Source organism: Colius striatus, chromosome 18 (genome assembly GCF_028858725.1).
Source record: "Colius striatus isolate bColStr4 chromosome 18, bColStr4.1.hap1, whole genome shotgun sequence".
NCBI classification, from domain to species: Eukaryota; Metazoa; Chordata; class Aves; order Coliiformes; family Coliidae; genus Colius; species Colius striatus.
Window position 1 is genome coordinate 7,398,400 of NC_084776.1, and position 26,194 is coordinate 7,424,593.

Genomic DNA, 26,194 nt, shown 5'->3' on the forward strand with positions numbered 1-26,194 from the left:
AAGTCACCAACATTCCCATGTACTTCTGTGCTGATGAAACTGGCTTCTACAGCGTGTCTTGTGCTGAGAGAAGGCAGACAGGACTAAAATAAATGGGAAAGGCAGGAGAGAGTTTTCTTCCTAATATCTGAAATCTTATCAAGAATTTAAGCCTTGGTTTAAAACTCTTGATGGATTTCCTGGTTAGATTTGCCTCCGTGGGCTCTTTTGGACAGTGGTTTGTAGCAAGCATCTTTATACAGCCTTGTAATTCTTAATATTAGTGCTAATAATAAAGTGAAGTGTCCACAACCAGAGCATGGCTGGGGCTACTATCTCTGGGTTAGTTTCTTGTGACCAAGGAGCAGCTGCAGAGATGGAGCCCCACTGACTGCAGACAGTGCTTTGAGCATGGACCTGCCCAGCTGTGTAAAAGATGTCCATAGTCTATGCTGATGTAACACCAAATAAGCAGCACTGGTACCAATCACTTCACGTGGGCTTTTACTAAGAGTGCTGTAGCATAGTTTCATGGGTGTAAACACACACCCCCCTGTATGTGAAATCTAGATGACAGTGGTGTTAGGTCTCACTATTGTCCTACATTTACAGGCAGTGTCCTAGCCTAGATTAGCCAAACAATTATCTAATGGCTTTCTCTCTGGTGGTGTACTGCTGCAGAAGATTCAGATGCTGTTTATGAGCCTTCACACTCTCTTTGGGCCTGAGATGAACTTTGACAGAGAGAGGATTGACTGGGAGGAGCAAGGAGGGCTGCAAAGGACAGGAGCTCAGTCTTAGGGCCTATGTAAAGATTTCAAATAACCCAGGGGGGTGTCAGAAGCAAAGGAGAGCCTGGCTTTGCATTATGAGAGCAACAAGAGGTTTGGAAGAGTTGGGTTTAATCCTTTCATTTCCACACTCCTTGGTATTGTTTGTCTCTCCCATCTTCCTGATCCCTCCTTACAAAGCGGAGACTTTTGTCTTGGCATCATTGTTCGTCTTCCAGTGATTTCAGGGAGCTTTGGGTAAGGCTTTAAATGAGGAATTTAGAGCTCAGCTGTCTTCATGCATTACCAGCACATTTTCCTGAATTGAGCTCACACCACTGCAAGCGTGACTTACGTCAAGTTTGGCAGGAGGTGTGCAGCCCTGGAACGCAGTACGGCTGCAGGTATCCTCTCATACTGAGCTGCTCGAGTGCACCGGGGGTGAACAAAGCCAAACTAGTAAAGCTGCAGCAAAGCAAGAGATCTGTGCAGCAGCAGGCAATGAATGTCACAGGACAGGGCTGCAGTGGCTGAATTTAAAAATTAAGCCTCTAGGTGAGAGTTTCTTCTTGGTTTTTTTTTCCTCCCCTCCTTTCCTCTTTCTAGATCTGAGTTTTTTGGTAGTGGTGGTTGGAAGTACAGTTTGTGGTGGGTTTTTTCTCTCACCTCATTCACCTGTTTTTTTCCTTGTAGCTCCCAGAGCAGGTTGCCAATCAGTTCCTCCAGGGCAGAGCAGGAATTAGCTGCAATTACTAGCTGTGGTTAGAGACACTTGCTGCCCTGCCCTGGAGAGTGGAGCTGCTACTGGCAGTTAAAGACAGTTAACAGTTCCTCCACTAGTGTAAGTTCTTGCAGAATTCCACCCCATAGGAAGTGGAATCACAGCAAAGTAGCATTGGGATTTTTTCTAATACTTTACTCCTGTAAATGCTAATACTGATACTTACTCCTGTGGGTCTCTGGGAGTCTAAGAGCTCTCCTCTCCTTAGTGAAAGATGCTTTCATTTCCCATAACATCCATCGTCTTCAGCAGCAAGTTCAGTTCAGCTTGAGGACTTTGATCTGCATTGTTCTGGCCAGTCTTGCTCTGTTTGTTTAGAATTGCATTTGTATTTGTTTAGTAGGACTCATAAATGATAACATTTCCTCCAGGAATTGGGATGTCACTGTTGATGTTGATGTAGTATCAGAAGAAGCCTGTACTATGTGCTTTCCACTTCTAAAAAAGGTTATGTGGGTTTCAAAATGTGCCATATACCCAGGTACACAGGAAAGTGTGTGTGAAGCAGATCAACACGGAACTGGTTAGTTGCACATTGGGTTTATTTTTTAAAGCTAAATATAAAAGTAACTCCTGTGTAAAAGGTGGGTAATAATTCTTCTGCTCCTCATGTTGGGGCTGCAGAGTTTCCTGAGATCTTTGGAAAGGAGCTGAGAAATGCAAGCTATCATTGCTGGATTTCCTCTTCCTGTTACAGACACAGCGCTTGGCTGACATGCTGCAAAACCTGAACCAGTTACCGACGTGTTTTCAGTTTCAAGGGTTGTTCAGAAATTCCTTTTCTCAGCTGTTCTGGGAAAAAAAAAAGATTATAGAGTCCACTGACACCAGAAGCATCTGTCATGACAGTGTTTTCTGCCTTTTTGTCTAGAGCCTTTGCAAAGAGGCTACTGAAATATTAATAGCTTTCCGCTTTGTGAGACATCACAGTGTGATAGTGTGGTCTGTGTATCCTTTCTGTGTTCCCAAAACACGTGTGGTTTAGATGCCTTTCATATATTCTAATACAAAGTGGCTGGTTGAGTGGTCCATGTTCTCCCAGAGGAGCCAAAACTCACTTTATGGATCAAGGAAATATAGGGCTATAAGGCAATCTAGCATTGAGCCTATTGTAAAGGAGAGTGATTTAAAACGTTGTAGTGACTTGGAAAAAAAGAAAGAAGTGAAAGCAGTGATTGAAAGGCTTGAAATGACTGAGTTAATGTGACAACTCTCCTTTTCCTCTGGTGGCTCTATTGCAGAGGTGATGTGCACAGTTAATGTGGAGCTCAATGGTACCTGTTTGCAGGACTTGCTTTGAAATTAAGAGAGATCGTTTATTTAATAGACAGCATTAAACAATGAGTTTCTGATGAACCGAGTTAGGTGTTAAACACTTTTCAGGTGAACCATTTACTTATGTAATTATTCCTCATTTACATGATAATAAATGTTTCTCCAGGGAGTTTAGCCAATCATGAAATGCAATTAATTTTCAAATGTTCTTCAGCAACAATTGACACTCCAGAGACTCAAATCTCTAGTCAGTGTGTATGTTTTTAAACTCTTCTGCTAAAGAGAAGCTGTTTCAACTCAGTTGGTCACACAGTTGTTGAATCCTCAGTTTTACAAGTGTTTCATACAAAGCCTATCAGTACAAGTCTGGAGTGCTGTGCTTAATACCTGGGTTATGTAGACCTCGTAATCTCCTCATAGTTTCCAGAGCACTGAAAAGATTCAAGATGCTCTTGTTCACATTAAGCCCAGAACTCACTTCAGTGAAGACAGAGGAGTTTAAATGCTCTTGGTTTCTGTCACTGGCTCTGATTGCTGTATGATGCTGTCCAGGGCATGTAGCCAGCTGGTTTGCAGTTTGCCCATCTGTAATATGGAGTAACATAAATCTCATAAATCTACTCTGAGGTGTACACAAGGAGATGTACAGGTGGAAGGGACTGGTTGGTGACTGTAGTATCTATGGACAGCAGTGGAAGTATCATGCTGCTTAAGTTTACTTAATTCACTTTGTAACCTAAATGTTGTTACAGTCACTTTTGTTCCAAGCCTTATTAGTGCACTGATAAGAGAAAGCAATCTGTGGAATTCCTCCTTTTGTAACTGTACTTGATCCAACAGCCTAGAAAGCTTTTCAAGAATGGATTCATTTTATTGCAGCATTCTGTTTGGATGGAGCTGGCTTTTTAAAAGGAACAAAGTGATGTTGGTAGCACTCACCTGCTCTAAGCAGACCCGTTTCTTGCATGCTGCTTCTTTTTTTTTTGATGTGAAGCCTTGGGGCCCTAATGCAGATGCTGTTCCAGTCACCCTGGATTGCAGGGGACAGATGGGCTTGGTGCTGAAGCTGTGGAACCTGCAGGTCTCAAGTATTTGGAATGAGATGAGGAGGAAGAGCTTTTATCCTTTCATGCTTGCAAAATCCAATGTAGGGAAGCTCTTGCCAAGGATATTCTCTCTTCATAGCAAACAAATAAGACCACTTGGGTTCACTTTGTGTGTTTTCCTGAGGCTTTGTCTTCAGGCAGGGGTAAAGAGGAAAGGAGGCTTTATTTACAGCTGTTGCTTTCAGAGTGACTCCCACATGATGGTATTATCTGTAAATACATCTCTGGGCATCAGACGTCTTTCCATTTACTTAGAAACATGATGGAAAGATCATCTGATATGGGAATGAATACTTGACAAATTCCTGTACTCCCTTTTGTTGCCTTGAAGTACAGAGAGGGTTTAAATGAGTGTGTATCTGCTGGTAAATCACTCTGTTGCTTCCAGTAAAATACAAGCACTTTCTTTTTGACCAACAAATTTTGTTGCTCACTCTTTAAACTGACCTCTAAATGTAAGAGACCAGAACACTCTGGGCCTTCTGTGGTGTTCTTGCAGATGTGTCCGAGACTGAATCTGGTGGATTCAGGTCTGAGCTACTCAAACTGTTGGTGTGTTCCCTGTAAATACAGGGCAGCTAGTAGGTTTCAGGCAGCGTGGATTTTGTAAGCACCTACACACAGATCACAGTCAGATCATTATGTTGATCTAAACCATTTTGTAATCCTCTACAATCTGGGTTTAGAGACTGTCATTAGTGTCACAAATAAAAGCTTGTGACTTCTTTAGTTCTCAGGATAAAAGAAGACACGTACTTTCAGAGAATTCCATATTAGACTTAAAGCAGCATAAACATGCAGCAGTTTGAGGATGGTTATCCCACTTTTCAAGACCGAGACCTGAATTCACAAGAAATTGATTCATTTTCGTTCCATAGTTGACAATGTACAGAAGAAGCTGAGTTAAACCAGGAGGACAAAGCATGAAAGAGTCTTTTATAAATATTTCTCTCTCAGTAACTTGAAGCTTTAAATATGGCTACAGGGAAGTGTATTTTATTTGTTTGGATTGGTTTGGATTTTTTTTAACTGACCATATAGGAAGGAAACCCCTTTTTGTCTAGATAGGTCTTGGATTTAGAGATAGAAATAGATAGAAAGGTACTTAAGAGTTCTGTTTTCTCACAAAATGTCTTCTAAGCTCATGAAAAGCCTCCTCAAAAGGATACAATAGAAAGTGTTTTCAGCTATTCCTGTTTGTGTTAACTGGCCTGGTAACTGATATCTTCCACTTACAGACAACCAGTGGCTTCCAGCCTCTTACTGAGAGCAAAAGCAGGGGAGGGTGTGGGAAGGACAGCAAATGTCAGTGATGGATGTAGCTCAGTTTGGCCTGGACTCTGTAGGGTGATTGGTTATTGCCTCTGACCAGCGTTCTGGTCCTAACCTGCTGCTGGATTTCTGCCTGCAGTTACCTGAAGGAGTTCCGCACGGAGCAGTGTCCTCTTTTTGTGCAGCACAAGTGCACTCAGCACCGGCCCTACACTTGCTTCCACTGGCACTTTGTCAACCAGCGTCGTCGCAGATCAATCCGCCGCCGGGATGGTACATTCAACTACAGCCCTGACATTTACTGTACCAAGTATGACGAGACCACAGGAATCTGCCCAGAAGGAGATGAGTAAGTAAAGACTGCACCCTGCTTTTCAGGCATTAGGCTTTTGGGATCAGTCCAGGTGATGATTCCAGCCAGTTCTCGTAGAGATGTGGCAAGTCAGCAGTAAAAGCAGCTTTGTATCTGCTGTAATGTGAGAGCAGATGTAAAAACTATAACAGCAAGCAGAGAGGATGTCGGGGTGACTTTGGTGGGAATTTGACTCTTGCATTGTTCATTTGGCATCTGCAGCAAAGTTGAGGTGAGTTAAAAACCAGCTTGCTGACAAATGGGCTCAAAAAGACTGTTCCCATAAGTCCCTGGATGTCAAATAATAACTCACTAGCAGGGCAACTTAGTTTTTAATGTTTTGAAGAAAGAGGAGGATCTTTGTCCTCTTCTCTGTCCCCCTGAATTATCTATCCACAGCTTTTTAAGTCCTATCAGTTACTTCCCAGTTTATTTTGTCTTTCTGAACATTTAAGAGGCCAATAGAGCATTGCCAGGTACCTGGAATAAAGCAACATGGGGAAGAGTTTGTTTTATTGGGTTTTCTCTCCCTGTGACTGTGGTAAGTTTAACTGGAGCAGAGATGTGAGTGTTTCTGCTGTGCAGGTGGCAGCCTCCAGCAATTAAAAGGTTAACCCAGTAATATAACTTCAGCCACGTGACAGATCTGGAAGAATAAATAGTGTAGCCAAACTGTGGTCAGATATAGGGAGTGGTTTGTATAGAGATGCTATAGAAAGATGGAATTTCAGTTCCTTCTCACGGTGCCAGTATAAACACACAGAAAAATGCTATTTATTGAGAAAACAGTATTTTTTCACCACATTAAGTAAAGATCTTGTGGCTGCAGCAGAATGGAGCAGTCCCCCAGCCTGAAGCCTGAGTTGCAATCATTTCTTCCTTGCTGGAAGAACACTGTAAGGGACTGTAAATAGGATATGTGGAGGATTTGGCTTCTAGATCCCTGGTTCATATCTGGCTCAAACTCAGTGAATGAAACTGTTGCCATATCTGTCTTCTTTGGTGATTCATATTTTTAGCTTGATGCTGTGATATCTTTACCTATTCCATCTTGTCATTTATTTTATCTCTCATTAACTGTTCTCTTCCTGCCTAAGAGGAGAAACAAAACATAAGTTAAAATGGTAGTGTTGTAAATCTCCTTTCTTGTCCCATGCTCTGTATGAAGGATACATCTGGCTATAGATAGACTATTGCAGCCCTGTAGGAGTACATCAGCAGGAAACCTTAACAGCACAAAGTCTATTTGGGCTGCTGAGGAAATGGTATGTGCCATGTGATGTCCCTTCAATCACGGCTGTGTATCAGAACGCCTTGACAGTGTCCTTGCCCTGGCAATCACTAGACTAGAACAATAAGCTGCTGTTGGCTTAATAATCTATTTTTTTGAGGGAGGGAAACTATTACATACTGTGTGGTGATAGGCTTAGGGGTTCTTTGTAGTGTTGGAAGACGTAGCATAAGAGAAGGGGCACAGTTAGCAAAAGTGTTGTCAACTGCAGCATCCCTTGGCAGCAATATGACTACTGCTGGTGCTGAGCCCATCACTTGTGTGACTCAATGCTGTCTGTTCTTCCTCTTTTTCCGTACTTCAGATGTCCCTTCTTGCATAGAACTACTGGAGACACAGAGAGGAGGTATCACTTACGCTACTACAAAACTGGAATCTGCATTCATGAGACAGACTCCAAGGGAAACTGCACAAAGAACGGCGTCCACTGCGCGTTTGCTCATGGGCCCCATGACCTACGCTCTCCGGTGTATGACATCAGGTTAGTAGGGGATGGGGCTCTCTATGAAAAGGCAACTTCTGTACCTAAATGGAAAGCCAGATGGTTGAAGGACAGTACTACTTCAGTGTGAAATGCTTAGTGTTGGAGTGATGATGATATACCTCTTCCTAATAAGGCAAATCTACAAAATCTCTGGGGAGGATGCTCAAAATGCGTGATGGGAGCACATCATTAAACTACTTGTGCTGTGGTTTGGAGTGTGATGGGAAGTGGGTCAAAATAATGCATCTATATATCTTCCTATAATCTCAGGGATTGTATTACAGTTGCTGTTAAACTAAAATGCTCCAACTTAGGAACTGTTTCCATGCTCCAATATGTCAGTTTTTATATATATTTATCTGTCTCTTCATCTGCTGAGTATGTTCATTTAAATCTGTCCATGAAGGGAGCTTCAGGCGATGGAGGCTTTGCAGAATGGTCAGACTACATCAGAAGGTGGCATAGAGGGTCAGTCTGCAGTTGCTGCTAGCCATGCTATGATAGAGAAAATACTCAGTGAGGAGCCAAGGTGGCAAGGTGAGTGTCACTTAGGGTCTGTGGGGCTGGGAAACTGGTGTTTGTGGAGTGCCTGCTTCTATCAAAAGCTTTTGTATTGTAAATATAGATCATGGCCATCTCCCACTAACTGATTGTTCCTTTTGCAGATACAACATATGTTTTGGGAAATTATAAGACAGAGCAATGTAAGAAACCCCCTCGCCTCTGTCGCCAGGGTTATGCGTGTCCCTACTACCACAATAGCAAAGACAGAAGAAGAAGCCCAAGAAAACACAAATACAGGTAACATGGTCCTGGATATTCTGTTTCCCAGCTGTGTAGTGAGGTGTAGTAGAAGTCTGTAATGAAGGATCTGGGATTTTGTCTGTTAGGTGTCTCCAAGACCTGTAGTGACAGATGTGATGGACTGTTATTTCTGCCACTGAGATGGGATAACAAATTAAACCAGGAGTTTTGCTGTGTATAAGAACCAGTATTTCTAGCAACTGACTGTTGTTAAATCATGTTACAGCTCTCGTTTAATGGCAAACAGAGCCTGTGTCTGGCTTCCCACTTTAGAAAGCAGTGCAGGAAAAAGAAAACAAAAGGAAGTTTTAATCCCCATCTAGAAACAAACTCACACAGCAGTGTTTTCATGGTAAAGGATTCAGAATCATCCAACTGCTTGTTGTGTGTGCCTGGGGATCAGGAGGCAAGGTGGGACCAGTCCTGAGCTGGACTGAGCTTTTGAGGCACCAGGGTGTTCTCAGCACTCAGCTGTCGCTGAATTTTTCAACATGCTGCGTCTCCCCAAACGGATTTTATCCGAGTTATAGGCCCTCATTTCCTCCAACACAACAGAGCTTTTGTTGTGGTCTCAGTGGGGCTTTTCCTTAGTTCCTTTTTGAAAAGCATAAGAGCAGACCAGAAAGCCAGGAGAGAAAACGCCATGGATGTTTTCTCACTTCCCACCCCTAACATTCACAGAAATCTTTGAATCGACACTGAAATCTCATATTAAAATAAAGAAATAAATAAAACCTTAAAGGAATATTAATCCCAACACTTTCGGGAGAAACAGAAACACTAAGCCAGTCTTCAGGCAGCAGCCATGTGCTTTCTGCCCCTGCTGGGGCCCTTTGGGAAGGGAAGAGGTGAAAGCTACTCCCCTCCCGATCTCCATTCACTTCTGTGTTGCTTTCCCCACCCCCAGCTGATGTGGCTGCCTTTCACGCAGGCATCTGCTGCTGCTATCTGCTTCCCTCTGGTGTTCTTTGAGGGAATGGTTAACAGCATAAAGAGCAGAGGAAGTAGGTCACGGCAAACATTCAGACCTGGGAAATAGGACTGTTCCTGGTTGGGAGAAAGAAAATGGGCTTGCCTTTTCCCCAGTGGCTTGACTCAACCTCTTTTCCACATGGCCATAATATAACCCTGGAAACATACCACAGTAAGGGTATTATGTGTTTTAGGATTAGCCAATTAACTTATTAGCTTTCTATGAATGTACAGTTCCAAAACAGAAGCCAGACCCAGCATCTCTGACACTAATCACATCAGCTGCTAATATTGTTAAGTTGTGTTGGTTCAGGTTGTATTTGGTTTCAGATGGAGAGCTAAGCCATGTTTCTTTCATTGGGAAACTGGAAGAAGAAGAAGGTGCTATAGCAGCAGGGTGGGGGCTGGGGAAGCAGCAGCCAGCCAAACAGATTGTGCAGCTGAGGATGTGCAGCCAAACCTGCCTCCTGATTGAGGAAGCAAAGCTTGAAGCACACTTGTGAGTCTGATACATTCTCCTGCTACCTTTTTTACACAGATCTTCGCCATGTCCCAGCGTGAAACATGGAGATGAGTGGGGAGATCCCAGTAAGTGTGAAAATGGAGACTCATGTCAGTACTGCCACACTCGCACAGAACAGCAATTCCATCCAGAGGTACAGTGATCTGCTCACTCTGTTGGGTAGCTGACTGGAAGAGCAAAAGCATTCCAGTCTTATGAAGTAAATTAATGTGCCAGCTGGGAGAGTATGTGGGCTGCTTGCAGTGTCCTGGGATACAGAAAACTGCATGTTGGAAGTAAGCTGAAATTCAGCTGTTTGACAGGGGTGCCTTTTTGTTAGGTAGGCTGTATGGAAGGAGGTAAGAAAAGTAGGGGAAAACTCAAGTGTAAGAGCAGTCTCATGTATGGGGGTCCTTGTGAAAGCATGATGTGGATGTGCAAGTGAGCATACAGCATCTGTCTCCTTGAGGAAAACCTCTTGGTTGAAACCATAGACTCTAATGAGCTGAGGCTAAAAGCCACCAGGCTTTTACTTGTGAGCATGCCCAGAGCATTCCAGTGTCCTTACAGAAAGTGTAATTAAGACCTTGTCCTAGTCTGCTTCATGTTACAGTGTTGAAAAGCTTTGATGGGCCTGTATCGGCAAAGTAACCATTGTCACCGCCGGTCAAACTGGGGGGAAGGGGAATAACCCATTTCCTACAGTCATTGTCAACGGTTTGTTATTTTCCTTGCAAACATGTGGCTGTAGCTCTCTGTGCTGTCATCTGTCAGCTGTTTCCTACCTTTTACCATTTGTAATATCAATGGAGCTTCCAGTGAGGCTGAGATACTTTATGGCAAGTGGTGGCCTTTGGGTGAGCTGACGTGTGATGGGTTGATCTTTGGGTGAGCTCTAGCTGTGATGGGCATGTTTCGGTGTTTCTGTAACTATAGTGGGTTTTCCTCTCTTTGAAGCAATGCACTGAAACGGTCACACTCAACTCTGCTAGTCTTTGCCCCTTTTATCTGTGTTCTATCTTGCTGTTGAGTCTCTCTGTGGTACTTTTGTACCTGGGCTGCTGGTCATTGGGTTTTTTTCCTGTTCATGTCTGGTTTTTTTCTTTGTTTTGTTTTCCATCCTTAGATCTACAAATCCACCAAATGCAATGATATGCAGCAGTCTGGCAGCTGTCCCCGAGGACCCTTCTGTGCCTTTGCACATGTAGAACGTACGTGGGCTGCTTCTCTCATCCCTCATGGATATTTGAGCTATGGAGAGCTTCTGTCCAAAATAGTTTAAAATACAGAGCTTCTGTGAAGGATTTTCAAAAGCAAAGTATTAACTTTGATAATTCCTGTAAAACTGTGCTAGTGTGGGAGGTGTTGGCAGAGCTGAAGGCAGGAGGTAGTTGGTAGGACTCAGCCCTTAGCTCTTGCTGCACTGTCTCTTGAAGTATCTCCCTCTGTTCCCCCTCACTTGTTCAGTTCTCTACATGTCTGTTTAGGAGGATGGAAACAGAGAAAGCTGCTTTTCTTCTGTATGTGAATGAACTGTACCTAGTGTATTTTAAAAAGCTGAGGATAAAATTGCTAATTATAGTTCATGTATTGATCTGTTATAAAAATTAAACACTACTTAGGAAGTTTTGCCTAGAGTTTAATCTTTAAGTCAGGCTGGAGAAGAAAAATACGCAGCTTTTTTGTCTGCTTTTCCTCAAATCCTCTTTTCTCAATAACTCCCTGATTTATAGGGCATTATTTCAATCCTCACTTCCTTCATCTGTAAACTAGTGATGCTGTTTTGGTTGTGGGAGCTCTGTATTCAGGTAGGTACTAACATTTAGAGGTAAATAGTTAGCTGATCCTGTAACTCCTACTCAGTTTCTGCGCTCCCTTCTCACTGTTGAATGTGCAACAATTAGAGCAGGTTACTCAGAAGTTGAAGAATTGGCTCTGATACTGACTCACTACATGGCCTTGAGCAAATCTCTTTGGTATCTGATTGTCTTTTGTAAATGGTGGAATTAGTAATTGCTGCCTTTGTCAGGGAATGGTGAGAGTAAATCTCTACAGGTTATGGAGTGCTTTTTATAGGAAGCCTTGTTGACAAGCATTAATTATAGCTAGAGCTGTGGGCTATGATGGCCCAAAACACATTAGTGCAACTACACAGAGTGATCCAGCAAGCTTAAGAGAAAATGAAATACTGAGGAAGGAACAGTGTTTGGCAGGCTCCCTTGTGTAGAACATAGTATTTCTGTGTAGGGAGATGCTTTATTCCCAACTAGATTACTGCACTCAGTGCTATACTTTAAAGCCAGAGTAACACTGTTGTGGCACTTGGGTCATTCCAACCTGTGCTGTCTTACAGAATTTTATCTTTTAGTCCTTTCTCAGCATGATGAACACTGAGGGTCTAATGCAATTAAAATAACAGAATTCTACTTATTATATTTGCTTTTAACATGAGTTTTGTTAATTATTAGCAAGAAATGTGTTGAAACCAGTGCTTAAGGTACTGTGATACATAGTGTCAGTTATGTAGTTTTTTTCTTTAAAAATGCTGAGTTGTAGATGCATCTCACTTTCCAAGGCAATGACACTTTTCTTTTTGTGTGTGTCTTTCTCTGTGAGTTACTTTTTTTGGTAGTGGTTTGTATTGAGCACAGATGGAAAAGTACCTCCCTCAACTAATTCTAATGCACCCATCAACTTTGTGCCTAGCAATGAAGGCAGCTCTGCTTAGTTCAAGACAGCTGAATGAATAACATACAGTCCATGAAGGGAGGATAATTTTGGAGCAGCATTAATGGACTAGAGAGCAGCACAGTGTACAAGTGATGGCAGTAATAATGTAAGGAACATTGGATAAGTAGTAGCCACTTGCCAGATAAGGGTTCTTCTTGCTTCTGTACTTATAAATAGGTGCTTGTGGAGTATTTCTTCTCTAAAGAATACCCAGGTATTATTGTTCATAAATGTCTTATGCTCTGTTGCAGTTGTACAGCTTTGACTAATGTTCCATGTGTTTTTATTTCTTCCAGAGCCTGCACTCAATGAAGATTTACAGCAGTCCTCAGCTGTGTCTAGCCCAACACAGACAGGCCCTGTGATGTATATGCCGTCAGCAGCTGGTGATTCTGTTCCAGTCAGCCCTTCCAGTCCACATGCCCCAGACCTTAGCAATGTATGTAGCACTGTGGGGAAGCCTTCTCCATATCTAATGAGTCTGGGTTTCTCTGAGTCACTGGGCTTCTTTCTCCCAAGAAGAGAAACCTTAAGTATCCAGAAGCCCAAAGGATATGGTGGTGTTCTTTTACATCTTGGCTCCACACTTTTTAGAGGGATCTATTTGTTTGGAACATACAACTCAGTGGCTCTAGTATTGTCCTCTCATCTATAAAACTTCTAAGCTTTCCTTTCTGTGCAGAGTTTGTTGATCTACTTTCAGGAAAGTGGAATACATACACACATGAAGTCCAACTCCTTCCTGTCTGGAGGCACATATTGGGCTTAGCTTCCAAGTGCTCTAATTAAAGGCTGTGAGCCAGTAATGTCTAAAGTACATAACTACAGTTGAGTTTGTTTACATATGTAATCTTGAAAGCTTAGTCTGTGCATATTGTGTGTTGCATTATAGGAAATCCTTGATTCCCTCCCTCTCCTGCTTCTGGAGATAGCTAAACTCTGCAATATGTTTAAGTAATGCCCCAGGTTGTAGGTAGTGCTTTTAGTTGGACATCCAAGAAGGGAGATCTTGAAATACTGAACAGTCAGATAAGCCCATGGAATGCTAGACCATTTTTGCTGAGACTTCTTGTTCATGAAGTCTTTCCTGTTTGCACTCCTGTTGATAAGGTGTGTAGCCTTTTCAAATGGTTGGTCAAGGTTTTGAGGAGGTAAAACAGTACAAGTTTAACTCATTTGAAACGGTTCAGAATGAGGTGAACTCACTTAGGACCTCTGTTATATCTTATTCCCCCTCTTTGAAAAGAGAGGCTGATAGCTTGATTTTACTGGGGCCAAAGCCAACCTAACAGTTCGTAGTTCTGAATTTGGTTGCAGCTAGAATTCCAAACAGATCTTGAAAAGTCTGGACATGATATTTTCTTTCACTAAGTAACACTGGAAAACAGTGAAAACAACCACCCTGACATCTTATGAATGTATCATCTAAATTCCCTGAAAACTGCAGTAAAATGAGGGATGTCTTCCACTTAATAGACTGTTTAGGTCTCTTCTATCTCAAGCTCTTAGTCTCTTAAACAGTCTGTCTTAATCCCTGGATATATGCCAAATGGCAACACATGTCTTTCTGTGACTTCATCACTCCACAGGGCATCTGCATGTAGCTTGCAAACAAATATGGCTTTGCTGGTGATCATTTTACATGATGAATTAATCAGAGAAAAAGGTCCCTCTAGCAGCTAGCCTCACGTGGCCTGTTCTGTTTTGTATTTGTACTGTAGGTGTGGAATAAATCAGGAACTCTGCCAACTAGCCCCACCTCCACCACAGTGAGTAGTATCTTTGCAACTGTAGGGAAGCGTGGACAGCAGAATGTCTGTGTAAAAATAAAATCAAAACACTGTAGGATGCTCCTTCTTTCTAATTCCAGCCCAGACTGTGCCACATTTGAATCTGTGGTAGCAGTAGCTGTGTAAATTATGTCTGAAGCACAGTCATGCTTGCCAGTGCAGGCAAATAATTTCTTGTCCTGAAGAAATGGGCTGTCTACAGTGATCTGGGTAGGGTCCTTCTCTAAAACTTGGTCTCCTTTGCTGCTGTCTGTAGCTTCAACTACAGTGCAAAACTAGCCTTGTTGCATGTGGTTGTGGTCCCCATGTTAGTCTAAAGAATGGAACTGTTGGAAATCCTTTGTTTTTTTAATGCAGCTGCTGCTACTTGGCACGTGCCTGCATTAAAACTGTCAGATTTCTAACTGGAAAGCAAAAGATACAGCATTACATGTAGCTTGGATATGTTCTGACTGCCATAGCACCTTTCCAGGTTTCACACTGCTACTCAAGAGTGCAGACAGGATCCACTGTAGCCTAAGGAAAGCAAAGAGAGTTTTGGTCAGCTTTAGAAACTTGATCAGTTCCATCTGAGGCCTCAAAAAGAATAAATGTTACCAGAGCTGTAGGTTGGTTTTTGTAAGACTGCACTCCACCACAAAGTAATAACAATAAAATCCTAACAGGGGGGCTGTATCAGTCCAGTGGCTACTGGAGCTTTTTCCTACTTTTTAATTACTGTTTACTGAAAGCTTGTATGCTTGTGTTGACTGTCAGTATGATCAATGCAGAGTGAAGTGAATGAGCTCTTCTGTGGGCTGCCTCTCCTCTTCGAGTCATCTCTGCTGACTGACTGTACTTTCCTGACACTTGTTCCTTCTGTTAGATTCTTTGTAGGAACAGCAGTCTCGGAAGCCCATCTAATATATGTGGGTCTCCTCCTGGTGCCATTGGAAAGCCCCACAGCTTGGAGACAATTGGTTTTCCTCCAGACTCAGTAACAGCAGCCGGCAGCTACAAGAAAGCACCGGGGTTTGAGCGAGAAGATCAGGTGGGGGCCGAGTATTTGAAGAGTTTCAAATGCCAGGTTAGTAGGGAATATTAGCTGGAAGAGTTGGGGGGATGAGGAAGAGTGAGAGATTGCCCAGCCCAGCTTGAATGTGGTTTTGTTTTTCAAGGAACAAAAATGAGAAAGCACTATTCTCATCAGCAGTTCTCAGATCTCTGCTGTTGCTTTCAGCCTCGCTTCTGCTCTCTTCCATCTTACATCCATTCTTGTCTGCCTGGCTGCCATCACACACTCAGTTTGTAGAAGTCGAGCTGCTGCTTGTTTTCCTAGTCCCTCACAACTTCTGTCCTGTGTTGACTCTGGGTAACTTCCCACATGTCACTTCTTGCTCTTTCTTTTTTTTTTGTTATTTAGATCCTTGCCAAGAGTTGCTGTTTCTTTTGCTGTATTGTCTCATGGAAACTCATCCTTCCTTCTCTGTTCTCACTCCGAACTCTTACCTTGATCCCCATGACTTGGTTTGTCTTCAGTTTTCACTATTCATTTCTCTGGTGTATTAAAAATGGCATGTTAGTTGTCTCTTGCTTCTCTGGCTGTATCATTCTGATCCTTGACTCTCTCCTGTGGCTTCTGTATTAAATTTTAGTTCCTCATTCTCATCTGAAGAGCCCTCTGCAATCTTCCCCAACCCACATCTCTGCTGGTGTTCCCTCTTACCCTGTTTGGGTATCCCAGTCTTGTCTTGCCGCTTCCTCGGTCGTCTTGGTGTTGTGCCTTATTCAGACTGCCCCCTAAGCCTAGAACAGTCTCTTCCATCTCTTTTGCCACACATGAGCTTTTCCACAGTCTGTTTCTTATTGTGAATTTCCTTTCTTGATGTTACAATTAACAGCTTCTTTGCAACATCCCTTCCAAGTCTGCTGAGTCCAACCCAGAGCTTGCATCTCGGGTTTTATTCCTTGCAGGGTTTGTAATTGTAATAGAGCAACATCTCAATTTAGGGGGAGTTTTAGCTGCTTTTATGAAGAAGTGCCTGCAAAAACAAAATTCCTACAAGTTCATTTGTATTCCTTTTACTTAAAAAAACCCAAATTTGGTCTGTGTTACCTGAATACAGAGATGACAAGGAGTGCTGCTTTCAGCCTGGCTACATTTAAACTCTTGCTTGTAATTGTAAAGAAGCAAGCCTTAATAAGCTTTTACTGCTGCCTTAATATTGAACTGCTGTGAGAAAACAGTGGAAATATCTCGTCTAGACAAGATCTTGCATAAAGTAGTTGGATTTAGAAGCAGACTCTAGGGATTGTTTTATTTATTTTTACAACTTTGGGGAAAATATGACCAAACCTTGCAGTTAGGACCAGTCTTGAGGACTGTTTAGTCTAATTAAAATGATTTAGTGACAAATACAGATGAAGCTATATGTACTCTTTCCTATAAATGCTTCCTTTGTCTTGCTTAACGTGGATGTGGCTTAGGAAATTGCAAATTGATGCAACACATCTTTAAGGGTAAAGAGCAAACCATGCTGTGATCCTGGCACTTCTTGTGGGCAGAGCAGCTTGTAGCAGTTGTTTAGAAACAAAAGAAAAAACATGTGCTCATTCTCTGTTGCCTCTGCTGCAAAGGAGGAGTGAACCCAAAGCCCAAAGACTGAGAGAACCTCTGTTTCCTGCCAGCAGAGGCAGGGTGCCAGGGAGGCCCTGCTTTGGAGAAAATGGGCAGCAGGCCTAAGCCAAGGAGAAAGGGGATGGAGCATGAATAGGACTTTTAAAAGGAGGGCCATATGATGAGCATCTATGTCTGAAGTCAAGGCTTACTGTGAAGATATTGAATACATTCAGGTAGCTTCTTATGTGGCTTTAATTAAGCAAAAACCTCTGTTAAATGACTGGAATAAATAGCTATTAAGATATAGACAGAGGTAATCACAGTTCCCTTATGCTAGGCTTCTACAGACAAAATTAGGTGTCTCATAAGTGTCCTGATTTAATTTTCTTTTAATCTATAATTACTTACTCTTTAAAATCCTCTGTAATTCCCTTTGGCTGCTATGGGCACCGGAGATTCTCGTATACCCTGTAAATTAGACCAATAATTAGGTGTTTAACTTTGTTCACTGGTATTTGAAAACTGAAGAGACACTCTGGCTCAGCTCTGCAGTAGGCTTCTCATTTTTCCTCTGTAAAATTAGTTGCAAATAGTTTCTATCTTATTAGAATGAAAAATGCACCTTCTGTCTTAATAAGTTCCACATAGTTTGTGGTAAGGCTGAGCCAACAGTTAAAGCTAAAAATACTTTTCCTGAGTCCCAAAAGATTTAGTAAGCTGGAAAAATGCTGTCTACAGGCTTGAATGCCGTGACCAGGAGGTGTTTCTAAGTCCTGACACACACAGTACAGTAGGTTTGTCCATGCCGGTCGGAAAGCATTCAGTTTCACTCATAATTTATGTCCCCCGTTTTCTTTCCTGACTGCAACAGAGCGAGCTGGAGAATTTCAGCCTGCCCTTTGAGTTTCTGCCTTGGTGCTTGCCCTTTTTAGTGTTATTCAGAGCTAAAGGAGACTGGCTTAGTGGTGGCAGTTGGTTTGCTCTGTTTTTCACTGGTGTACCGTGAATTCAAGGCCATGAGAACTGGGACTGACTTAAAAATGGGTTCACTTTTTCTCCTCCTTAAAGGAAGAAGAACTTTTTAGTTAAGCCAGCTAGCTCCATTGGCAGAAAGCCTCTGAGCTGGAGGGGCACGACTGCATCTGTGCCCTCAATTTAACTGTCGTTGTCTGTTGACAGCACATCTTGTGTTCAGATGGGTGTCAAACAGGGGAGAGATGCGTTGGATCATTTAGCAGGCGTGTTATCAGACACACACAGATGCACTAATGTAACACATCCATTGCACACAAAGGAAAACAAGCCTGAGCAGTTCAGTTTTGCTGTACGGTGTTCAGGGAAGCATGAGAGAACGATACCCACCGCAGGAGGATCTTTGTGTCTGTATCTCAACTGCCTGTTTGCCAGACTGACCTCCCCATCTGCCCACAGGCGTACAGCTGAGCAGAGAAAATGGTTTAATTAAGTAAAAACCAAGGGATGAATTCTTCTGCTGCTCTTTCGCCTGTCTGATTATGTCATCTCTCTCCAGCAGTCATTCATCTTTTTCCATAAGACTGTTTAAACCAAAAAGTCAAGGCCCATCACTTCAGGTCAGCATGGCATCTCGTGCACTGCTGTTGCACGTTGTGCCTGTATCTGCCCTGTAGAGATGGTGCCTGCCTGCATTTGGGATAAAAGGCTTGAGCAGACTTTGTGCCTGGAGTATGTCTCTGATTCAGACTGAGGGGGTTGGGGAGTGACTAAACAAGCAGCCCTGACTCTCATTACTTATTTACTCTCTCTCTGTGCCTGGAGGGTGTGATTGATCTCCCTCTCCCTTACACATGTAGGGCCTGGGAGGAAGGGAACAAGAACTGCAGAACAGACCGTTACACACTGACAAGCTCATGAGGCCACTTCCTTCCCGCCTCTGGTTGTTGTAGCTCAGAACTGACTGATGTGAGGCAAGAGGGTTGATATCCGTTAAGGATACAGTGCTGGAAGGTTCTTGATTTTTAGGCTGGGTAGTGAAATCCTAAAAGTGTGTTGCCATTGACACAATTTTACAGTTGCAGACATCCCTGCCCTCATGGTTTATAGCTTTTAGTTCTTGTGTTCACTGATGGGGGAAGGATTTTTTTCAGTTTTAGTGGTGTTGTTTTTGAAATTGATTAGTTATCACTGTATTTTACTTCACAATCCTAGCTGGGAGCTGGAAAACATAATCTGTATACTTTATTTTCTCAAAGCTGATAAAATGTTTACATAATTTAAAGACACAGTATGCCTCCCACCGTTCCTGGCCTTTTTTTTCCACACACTAGTAGGGATGATGGCTTGTTTACAGCAAGGCAAAATAGTTCATTTTTGGTCCTGTTTCTTGAGTTGTCCTTTGTGCTAGCAGAGGTCTTAGAGCAGCATTGAAGGCAAATGTAATTGTGACAAGCGTTTGCATAATTCTAGGGGTGATGTCTTGGTATATAAAGAGCACCTCGCTTGGAGTGTTTTCAGTTTGCTATGCTTTCCCACTCTCAGAATTCTCTAGTGCCCAGAGCAGGCTGTACAAGAGGAGGGGACTGTGTTTCTCATGGCCTCTCCAAAGCCAGCAGTCAGCCATTTGTAATTTTGCTTCTAATCCCTCTGCTTAGCTTTTGTTCTGTTTCTTTACTGCAGCAGGCAAAAATGAAGTCCCACTCACTGGAGCACAGGAGCCAGGAGCAACCTTTGTTACAGCCCAAACAGGTATGGTACTGTTAGCAGGGCTCTGAACCTAGTTCAGTTCTAACACCACCACAGACAAGGATGCAAGAAGCCTCTGTGGATCCAGACAGCTCTGCAGGGAGCAAATGACAGTCCAGACACCATTAGGGATGCTCAGCTTGAGGGGTTACTTGATGAAGAGGGAATGATTTGCTGGATGGTGTTATTTGCGAATAGCAAGACCTGTGTGAATTCAGGATAGATTCATAGACCCAGACTGTCCTGGAGAAAGTCTCCAAATGACTGAAAATTGAGCTGGAATGGATCTCTGGAGTCATCTAAGTTCAAGGATTCAGCAGAGAGAATTTAATATCAGGTTCTAAGTCATGTGATGAACTAAGTCTGAGTGAGTGATTGTGTGACCCATGCCTATGATTGCATGCAACCTGTGGGTCACAGGAGTTAATTCTGGGGCTGCCTGAAGGATGGTTGTAATACTGGGGGCAGAGGGGATGGATGGAATGGAGAACAGTCGGCAGAAATTAAAGAAAAGCTGTTAATCTCTCCCCCACCCCCAGCCCAGTAGTAGCAGCAGCCATCTGTCAGGTTGGAAACAGGCAGGAACAGGTTTACTGCTGATCTTTGCTTCAGTCCTGCATGTTTCTGAAAAGATTCTTCTATAAAGATGTTTCATTTCCTACCTGTTTCCCCTTTAAAACTCTTGTTTCAGGATATACTGGGTATTCTCCCAGTGGGGAGCCCCCTGACATCCAGCATCTCCTCTAGTATCACCTCCAGTCTGGCTGCAACACCACCGAGCCCCGCCGGCACCAGCAGCATCCCGGGCATGAATGCCAATGCCCTTCCTTTCTACCCAACCAGTGACACCGTTGAGTCTGTCATAGGTAACTTTACCTTTTTGACTTACCCTAACAGAGCTTCCTCAGAAGGTGGATCACAAGGTATGAGGATTTTGAATAGCATTGGTGTTCCACTAAACCCCAGTTTCTCGTCTCTGTCGGTGTTGGCAGATTCCTGAAGGCTGTCAGCTTTTGCTTTTATCTGTGACTGTGACACATCTGATGTTTTCTGCAGGTCATTATGGATGAAAGTCACCCACGGGACCAACAGAAGGCCTCTGAGCCACTCACTCAGAATGTCAGATGGTGTAAAGGGCCTTTAGTTTTTAGGTTTGTCAAAGTGACAAAGAGGTCTTGGAGTAGGCAGGAAATCACGGGGGTTTGCCCACAGTTACGACCTCTCACATTCTAAACGACAGTTTTATAGAGAGGGCTACCCCCAGCTACAGCATGAGGACTTATCTTTCACAGAATGTAGGACAGAAGCTGTAAGAAAAAGGAAAACAAAAGAATCCAGAGAGTGAAATCACTCCTTTTAAATAGGTGCAGGCTTTTTGGTCACCTGGGGTTTTTTTTGGTGTTTGGTTTTGTAAATCGAACGTTTCTGAGGCGACGTCACTAATCTGTTAAAAATAATAATAGAAACGAGTGGGCTTGAGTGGGATGGAATTATATTGATCATGAGGCATGTTCAAATAGACAGGCATTCATAAGCTTTCTTTTATTTTACCCTATATCTGAACCTCAGAGATGTTTTTCAAGTTGCCTTCACCAAAGCAGGGACAAAGCACAAGCCAGACCCAGACATGTCAGAAACCAGCGAGTAACACCGAGTATGTTATGGACAGACATGAAAGAGCAGTTTGGGGAAGACTTATGGCAGCTGCTGTTATTTCCTCAATTGTTTTGTTTTCATAGAAGGTTTGGGAATAGTTGGAGACAAAAAGAAATCAGATCATGTAGAAGAACCTGAACTGCAAAGCTGCCTGTGACGCTTCTGCCAAACCATTTAAGCACAGGGCAAAGAGTAGGGCTGTGCAGACCGGCAAATAGAGAGCGAAGGCTCCTCTGCATGTAGGCTCTTTGGGCCATCCTATCTCTTGAAGTTGTTGGTCCTTTATAACATAATTGGTACCTCTGTGTCTGGCAGAGTCTGCCTTGGATGACCTGGACCTGAATGAATTCGGAGTGGCTGCCCTGGAGAAGACATTTGACAGCAGCACAGTGCCCCACACGAGTGGCATCATGATAGGTACATGAAAGCAACAGAGCTTTCTTTATCTTCTGCCAAGCAGTGTTGCCCAGTCACCTCAGTGGAGCCAGCCCAACAAAGCTTTAAAACCAGTCCCAGAATAACATTGGTTAAAACATCAATTATAACAAACTCTGGCAACCGCTGAGCATCTTTGAAGTGAAAGCTTGCCCTTACTGACTAGCAGAGCTGAGTTCTTGCCATTGGGCCCAGGTGTCTTGGGGATGTTTCTTGAGACTGAGTGGGACTTGCTTGATTTTTTTTTTCCTAGTTTAAGTGTGCAAGTAGACTCTAGAAGGCATCTGATAGCTTTAAAAACAGGCCAAAGTATAGTGATCTGCATCTTAAGCAGAAAACTCTCCCTTGCAGTAACAGGAAACTCACTGACCTGGTAATGCTATCCATCTGTCACAGAGTGTCATCATGGTCTGCTGACTTGATTCCTGTAATGTCTGTCTCATTTTAATATGTGGAGGTAGGCAAAGGCCTCTTCAACCTGTCTCTGAGTGTCCAGGGGAAAACAAGATGTCTTTCTGGAAGAGATTTTAGTTTCTGGCTGCCCTTGCTGTGTAGGACAGGTTTTTGAATGGGAGATAGCTTTGGTCTTTGAAGGATTCCAAGGGAGCCACACTGCCTGGAGCTGTATTTGAGGTAGGGAGGGACCTGTGGAAGGAGCGCTAAAGAATATCACTTCCACTTCTCTGCCAAAGATAAGAGCCTGGTCAGAGAGTTTACTGTGTGTTGTCTACTGTCAGCCCTGCTTCTGCCAACACCCATCTGCAGTGGCTATGGGATCCTCCACAGTGCTTTTCCCTCTGTTCATGTCAGGTCTGGGTGTTACCTGGTGATCTTCTAAGAAGGGAGGTGAGGAGAGATGGGGAGCAGGGCTGAAATCTCTCTCTCTGTGTGGCAGGCAGAACGACCTCTTGCGTAAGGAAGTGTCATGTCTTTGAGGACTGAGCTTTTGTCTATTCAGTGGGTTTTTTTACTGATAGATCCAGGCACTCAAGTATGTCTGAAATAACTAAAGCTAATCACTGAGGTTAGGATCATGTCCTGACCCAGCATGGTGGTCTTCTCCCTACAGGTTTTTGGAAACATTAAAGGCAGAGGCACATGTCTTAGAAGTGAAACTTTCATTACTAAGTATCTCACCAGGTACCAAATTCATCTTCTGCAGACTGATAAGGGGCTGAATTCTGCTCAGAAAACTTTTTGTTGCTTTGGCCAGTTAAAAAGAGTAGTCCATGGAACTCTGGAGGGTCTTAACCTACGTGATTCACGGGACAGCAGCTTCAGAGCTCCTCTTAAAGGCTGAGAGGGGAACGAAACACGATGAGCAGCAGAGGGAATCCCGAGGGGCTTAGGGAGGAGAAGGGGAACCTAACGCCTTCTGCTCTAAACTCCTGTGCTGTGCCCATACTTCATGGTCATACATAGCCATCCTCTCTGTGTGTTCTTTGTCCAGGTGGGAGTTTGCTGCAAAGTTCTGCTCCTGTAAATATCCCTGGGTCCCTTGGAAGCTCTGCCTCCTTTCACTCTGCCTCTCCTTCTCCACCGGTCAGCCTCTCATCGCATTTCCTTCATCAGCCCCAGGGACACTTAAGCCAATCAGAAAACACATTCCTGGGGACATCAGCTTCTCATGGATCACTAGGTAAATGCAGTGTGTGTGTCCCATGTACATGCCTGTCTATGCCATGTAAGTATTTTCTTTTGTTAGCTTTAATTTTGAGTGTATTACTCCACTGCTGCCATTTGTATCTCTTCTTCCCATGAGAACAGCAGCAGCAGTACAGGCTGCTTTATGAAAAATTAGCTAATGCCTTGTGAAGAAGGAAGCAGTTTCCTCTGCTTCCTGTGTGTCTAGGCTGAGGAAAAAGGGACAAATAGCTGAAGTGACTTGCTCTGATGATGCCTTTCATGGAAAAGAGCTCTGCCACCAATGCTGTGCTGAGGCTTTACATAAAACTCTTAAGTTGTCTCCTCAGCTCTACTTGGTTAAGGTGGGGATTGCATTTTCCTGTGGGACTGCTTGTGGGTCAGATTGGCTTCTGGGAGCAATAGATTAGGTTTGGGTCATATGTATTTTGTCTCTTTGGCACTCTGCACGCAGTTCTGCAGCATGGACTTTGCTAAAAGTTAGTGTTCCAGCCTTGTCCCCTTTGCTCCTTTTTCTTTTTTCTCAAGGATCTGTTTCTGATATGAGGTACTGTAAAGGGAAGAGAAGTTGCTTTGGAGCTTCAGCTGTATCAGGCACAACTGGGAACTGAAGGGCCAAATCTATTTTATTATCCAGATGCAAGGTTACTTAGAGACGTAAAACTGTTTGATGGGCTCAGGGCTACAGCGCTACAGCGACACTCTGCTGATTTCTGTGTTAGTAACAGTAAATATTAGTTCTCTCTGTTGACACTAGACATAAATGCTTCTTGAAATTCGAGGTACACTTTAAGCTTGAGCATTCAGCTTAACCTAATAACATGATGACATGCTTTTGTGATGTGTTTCTGCATGCCCTTATCTGTGTAACTGCTTCCCTTGTCTGTGTAGGCCCAAACCATGTCTCCATGCCTCTCAGTTGCTGCTTGTTTAACAGCTTTTACAGTTACTGTAATAAGAAGAGAGACATCAGAGGGTATCTCTGCTATTAATTAGTGTTGAGGCTGGCTGTTCATCCCAGTTTTGGAAAACTTGCTGATAAGGCCTGCTTTCAATTTCAGAAGAAACAAGTTAAACAGTTGTATCTGTCTTGGCTGTGTAGTTACACAACTGAAAAGCCAAAGGACTGCAGGAAATTCACAAAAGCATTTAAATAATTTAAGAGGTTTTTCCTCTAATACAATAAAACCATTTTTGTTGAGGTTTTGGTAAGATGTTTAAATGGTCACCTAGCAGATGGGAATCTGGAACCTTATCTATGGCTTGTGATTTACTGAATGCACATAAGTTAGTGTGTGTAGTTGTTTTTTATATTGCAATGCAGTTAAAAACACCTAGTCCTAGCAGATTGGCAACTAGCCCAGATGCAAAATGAGCAGAGAAAAGCATTCCTGACCAAAGGAGCTTGCTACTTCAAATATGAAATGAAAACAGCAGATGAAAGAGGAAGTAAAAAGAAATGACAAGATAAGCCTGGTCAGCATTATGTCAGAATTTTGTGGAATCACAGAGTCATTTTTGGTTTGAAAAGACCTTTAAGACCATCAAGTCCAACTAGTCCAAGCCATTTCTGGCTTGCAGCATCCTGCTTAGTGCAAGGTTCCCATTCAAGAAAACAGAAGTTTTAAAAACACAGAGTGAGTTGAGATTTCACTAGAACTTCTTGCTTTCAACTGCACACACCTCAGAGCAGCTGAAGTGGATCTGTGGTAAATGGCTTGAGCCAGCAAAGATCCCTTGCTGCTCTGCTAAGTGACTTGTTATTGCCCCTAAGCCCTTAGTGAAGACAAGCTACTATTTTTCAGCTGCATTTTTTTAGCAACTGCGTGTGTCTTGGCTAAATGTGAAGTGATGCTGGGTTAGCTTTCAGTGAGAGGCCATACTTGCTTGCAGACAGTCAGTTTGATCAGATCAGAATCCTCAAATGCAAAGAGATTTAGGAGTGGCCACAGCCTGTGCTAAGCACCACCAGATGAAAATGACTCCTACATCAAACTGCTGCGTGTCTGTGTGTGTAAGAGCCCACATCACTCAGTAGCTCTGTCTCAATATTAGCTTTCCCTGCTAGTTCTCTGTGTGCCAAGTGTGGATGCTTATTTGAAGTAAAAATATTTTTGTTATTAAGAGTACAAACCTGGAGTCTGTGGAAAAAAAATGGCCAGTTGTGGTTACAACTAGTTTTCTGTGGCATTGTCTCCTGAGCCTTGAATTTCTTTCTGAAAAGAGAAATTACTTGAACAAGCCAAAATAAGCAAGTGGTTGGTTAGTCTTTATGCTTTATGCTTGAACCCTACCAGGGATGAAGCTGATGTATGTACTATCACCTCCCCTTGCTTATAAACAAGGTTTTCCACTTAGTTCTGTTTCTTGCATGTTCAAACAGCAGTGCCCTTGGTGCATTTCAGTCTCAGTGTTTGGGAAAGGAGGTTCCTTTTCTAAGCACCAAGCTGAGGAGACAAAAGCAGAAGTTTTCTGAGGGTACAGTGTGAGAGGAACCACCACCTGGGTTGGCTGCCTGAACCAATCTGTTTACCACTCAATTTCTTGGGTTTTCCCTGTGTTATTAAATATGAGGCCTAATGGTGTGAAACTTCCCCTGTAAAGTCCCTCTGGGATGGACTCCTGGGGATGAAAGTCACCCTTGAGGTGATCTTCTCTTTCCTGTGTACGCATTTTTGAATCCTGGATTTCACAAGGTTAGGGAGGAAATGGGGAAACTGCCAGCACCTGTGACATAACCCTCTCTATTTCCCTGTGAAACAGGTTTAAATGGGATGAACAGCAGCATATGGGAACACTTTGCTTCGGGGAGTTTTTCGCCCAGTACCTCACCTGCATTTCTGTCAGGTCCAGGTGCTGCGGAGCTGGCACGGCTGCGGCAGGAACTGGATGAAGCCAACGGCACAATAAAGCAGTGGGAAGAGTCTTGGAAACAAGCCAAACAGGTACATGGGCAACTCCTTGGAAGAGGGACTGGGGAGTGTAAAGAAGTAGGAGGGTATCAGCCTTTGCAGCAGGAGCTTTCCAGATA

The 26,194-nt window shown here is 43.2% G+C and overlaps 1 protein-coding gene across 6 annotated transcripts in view; it reads left to right on the plus strand.

Moving 5' to 3' along the window:
* Positions 1-26,194, plus strand: part of UNK (unk zinc finger) — a 43,145-nt gene that overhangs the window by 13,633 nt on the left and 3,318 nt on the right. Inside the window, exons 2-15 of one of the 6 annotated variants that reach the window (XM_062010557.1) lie at positions 5,323-5,532; positions 7,131-7,307; positions 7,717-7,847; positions 7,976-8,111; positions 9,625-9,742; positions 10,715-10,799; positions 12,615-12,757; positions 14,040-14,087; positions 14,974-15,174; positions 19,363-19,431; positions 20,120-20,294; positions 21,400-21,501; positions 22,970-23,158; positions 25,927-26,108. In XM_062010557.1, the coding sequence (XP_061866541.1) occupies positions 5,323-5,532; positions 7,131-7,307; positions 7,717-7,847; positions 7,976-8,111; positions 9,625-9,742; positions 10,715-10,799; positions 12,615-12,757; positions 14,040-14,087; positions 14,974-15,174; positions 19,363-19,431; positions 20,120-20,294; positions 21,400-21,501; positions 22,970-23,158; positions 25,927-26,108 (1,966 nt within the window). The remainder of the gene's footprint in view (positions 1-5,322; positions 5,533-7,130; positions 7,308-7,716; positions 7,848-7,975; positions 8,112-9,624; positions 9,743-10,714; positions 10,800-12,614; positions 12,758-14,039; positions 14,088-14,973; positions 15,175-19,362; positions 19,432-20,119; positions 20,295-21,399; positions 21,502-22,969; positions 23,159-25,926; positions 26,109-26,194) is intronic. The other 5 variants (XM_062010561.1, XM_062010558.1, XM_062010562.1 and 2 more) reach the window with 5 other exon arrangements.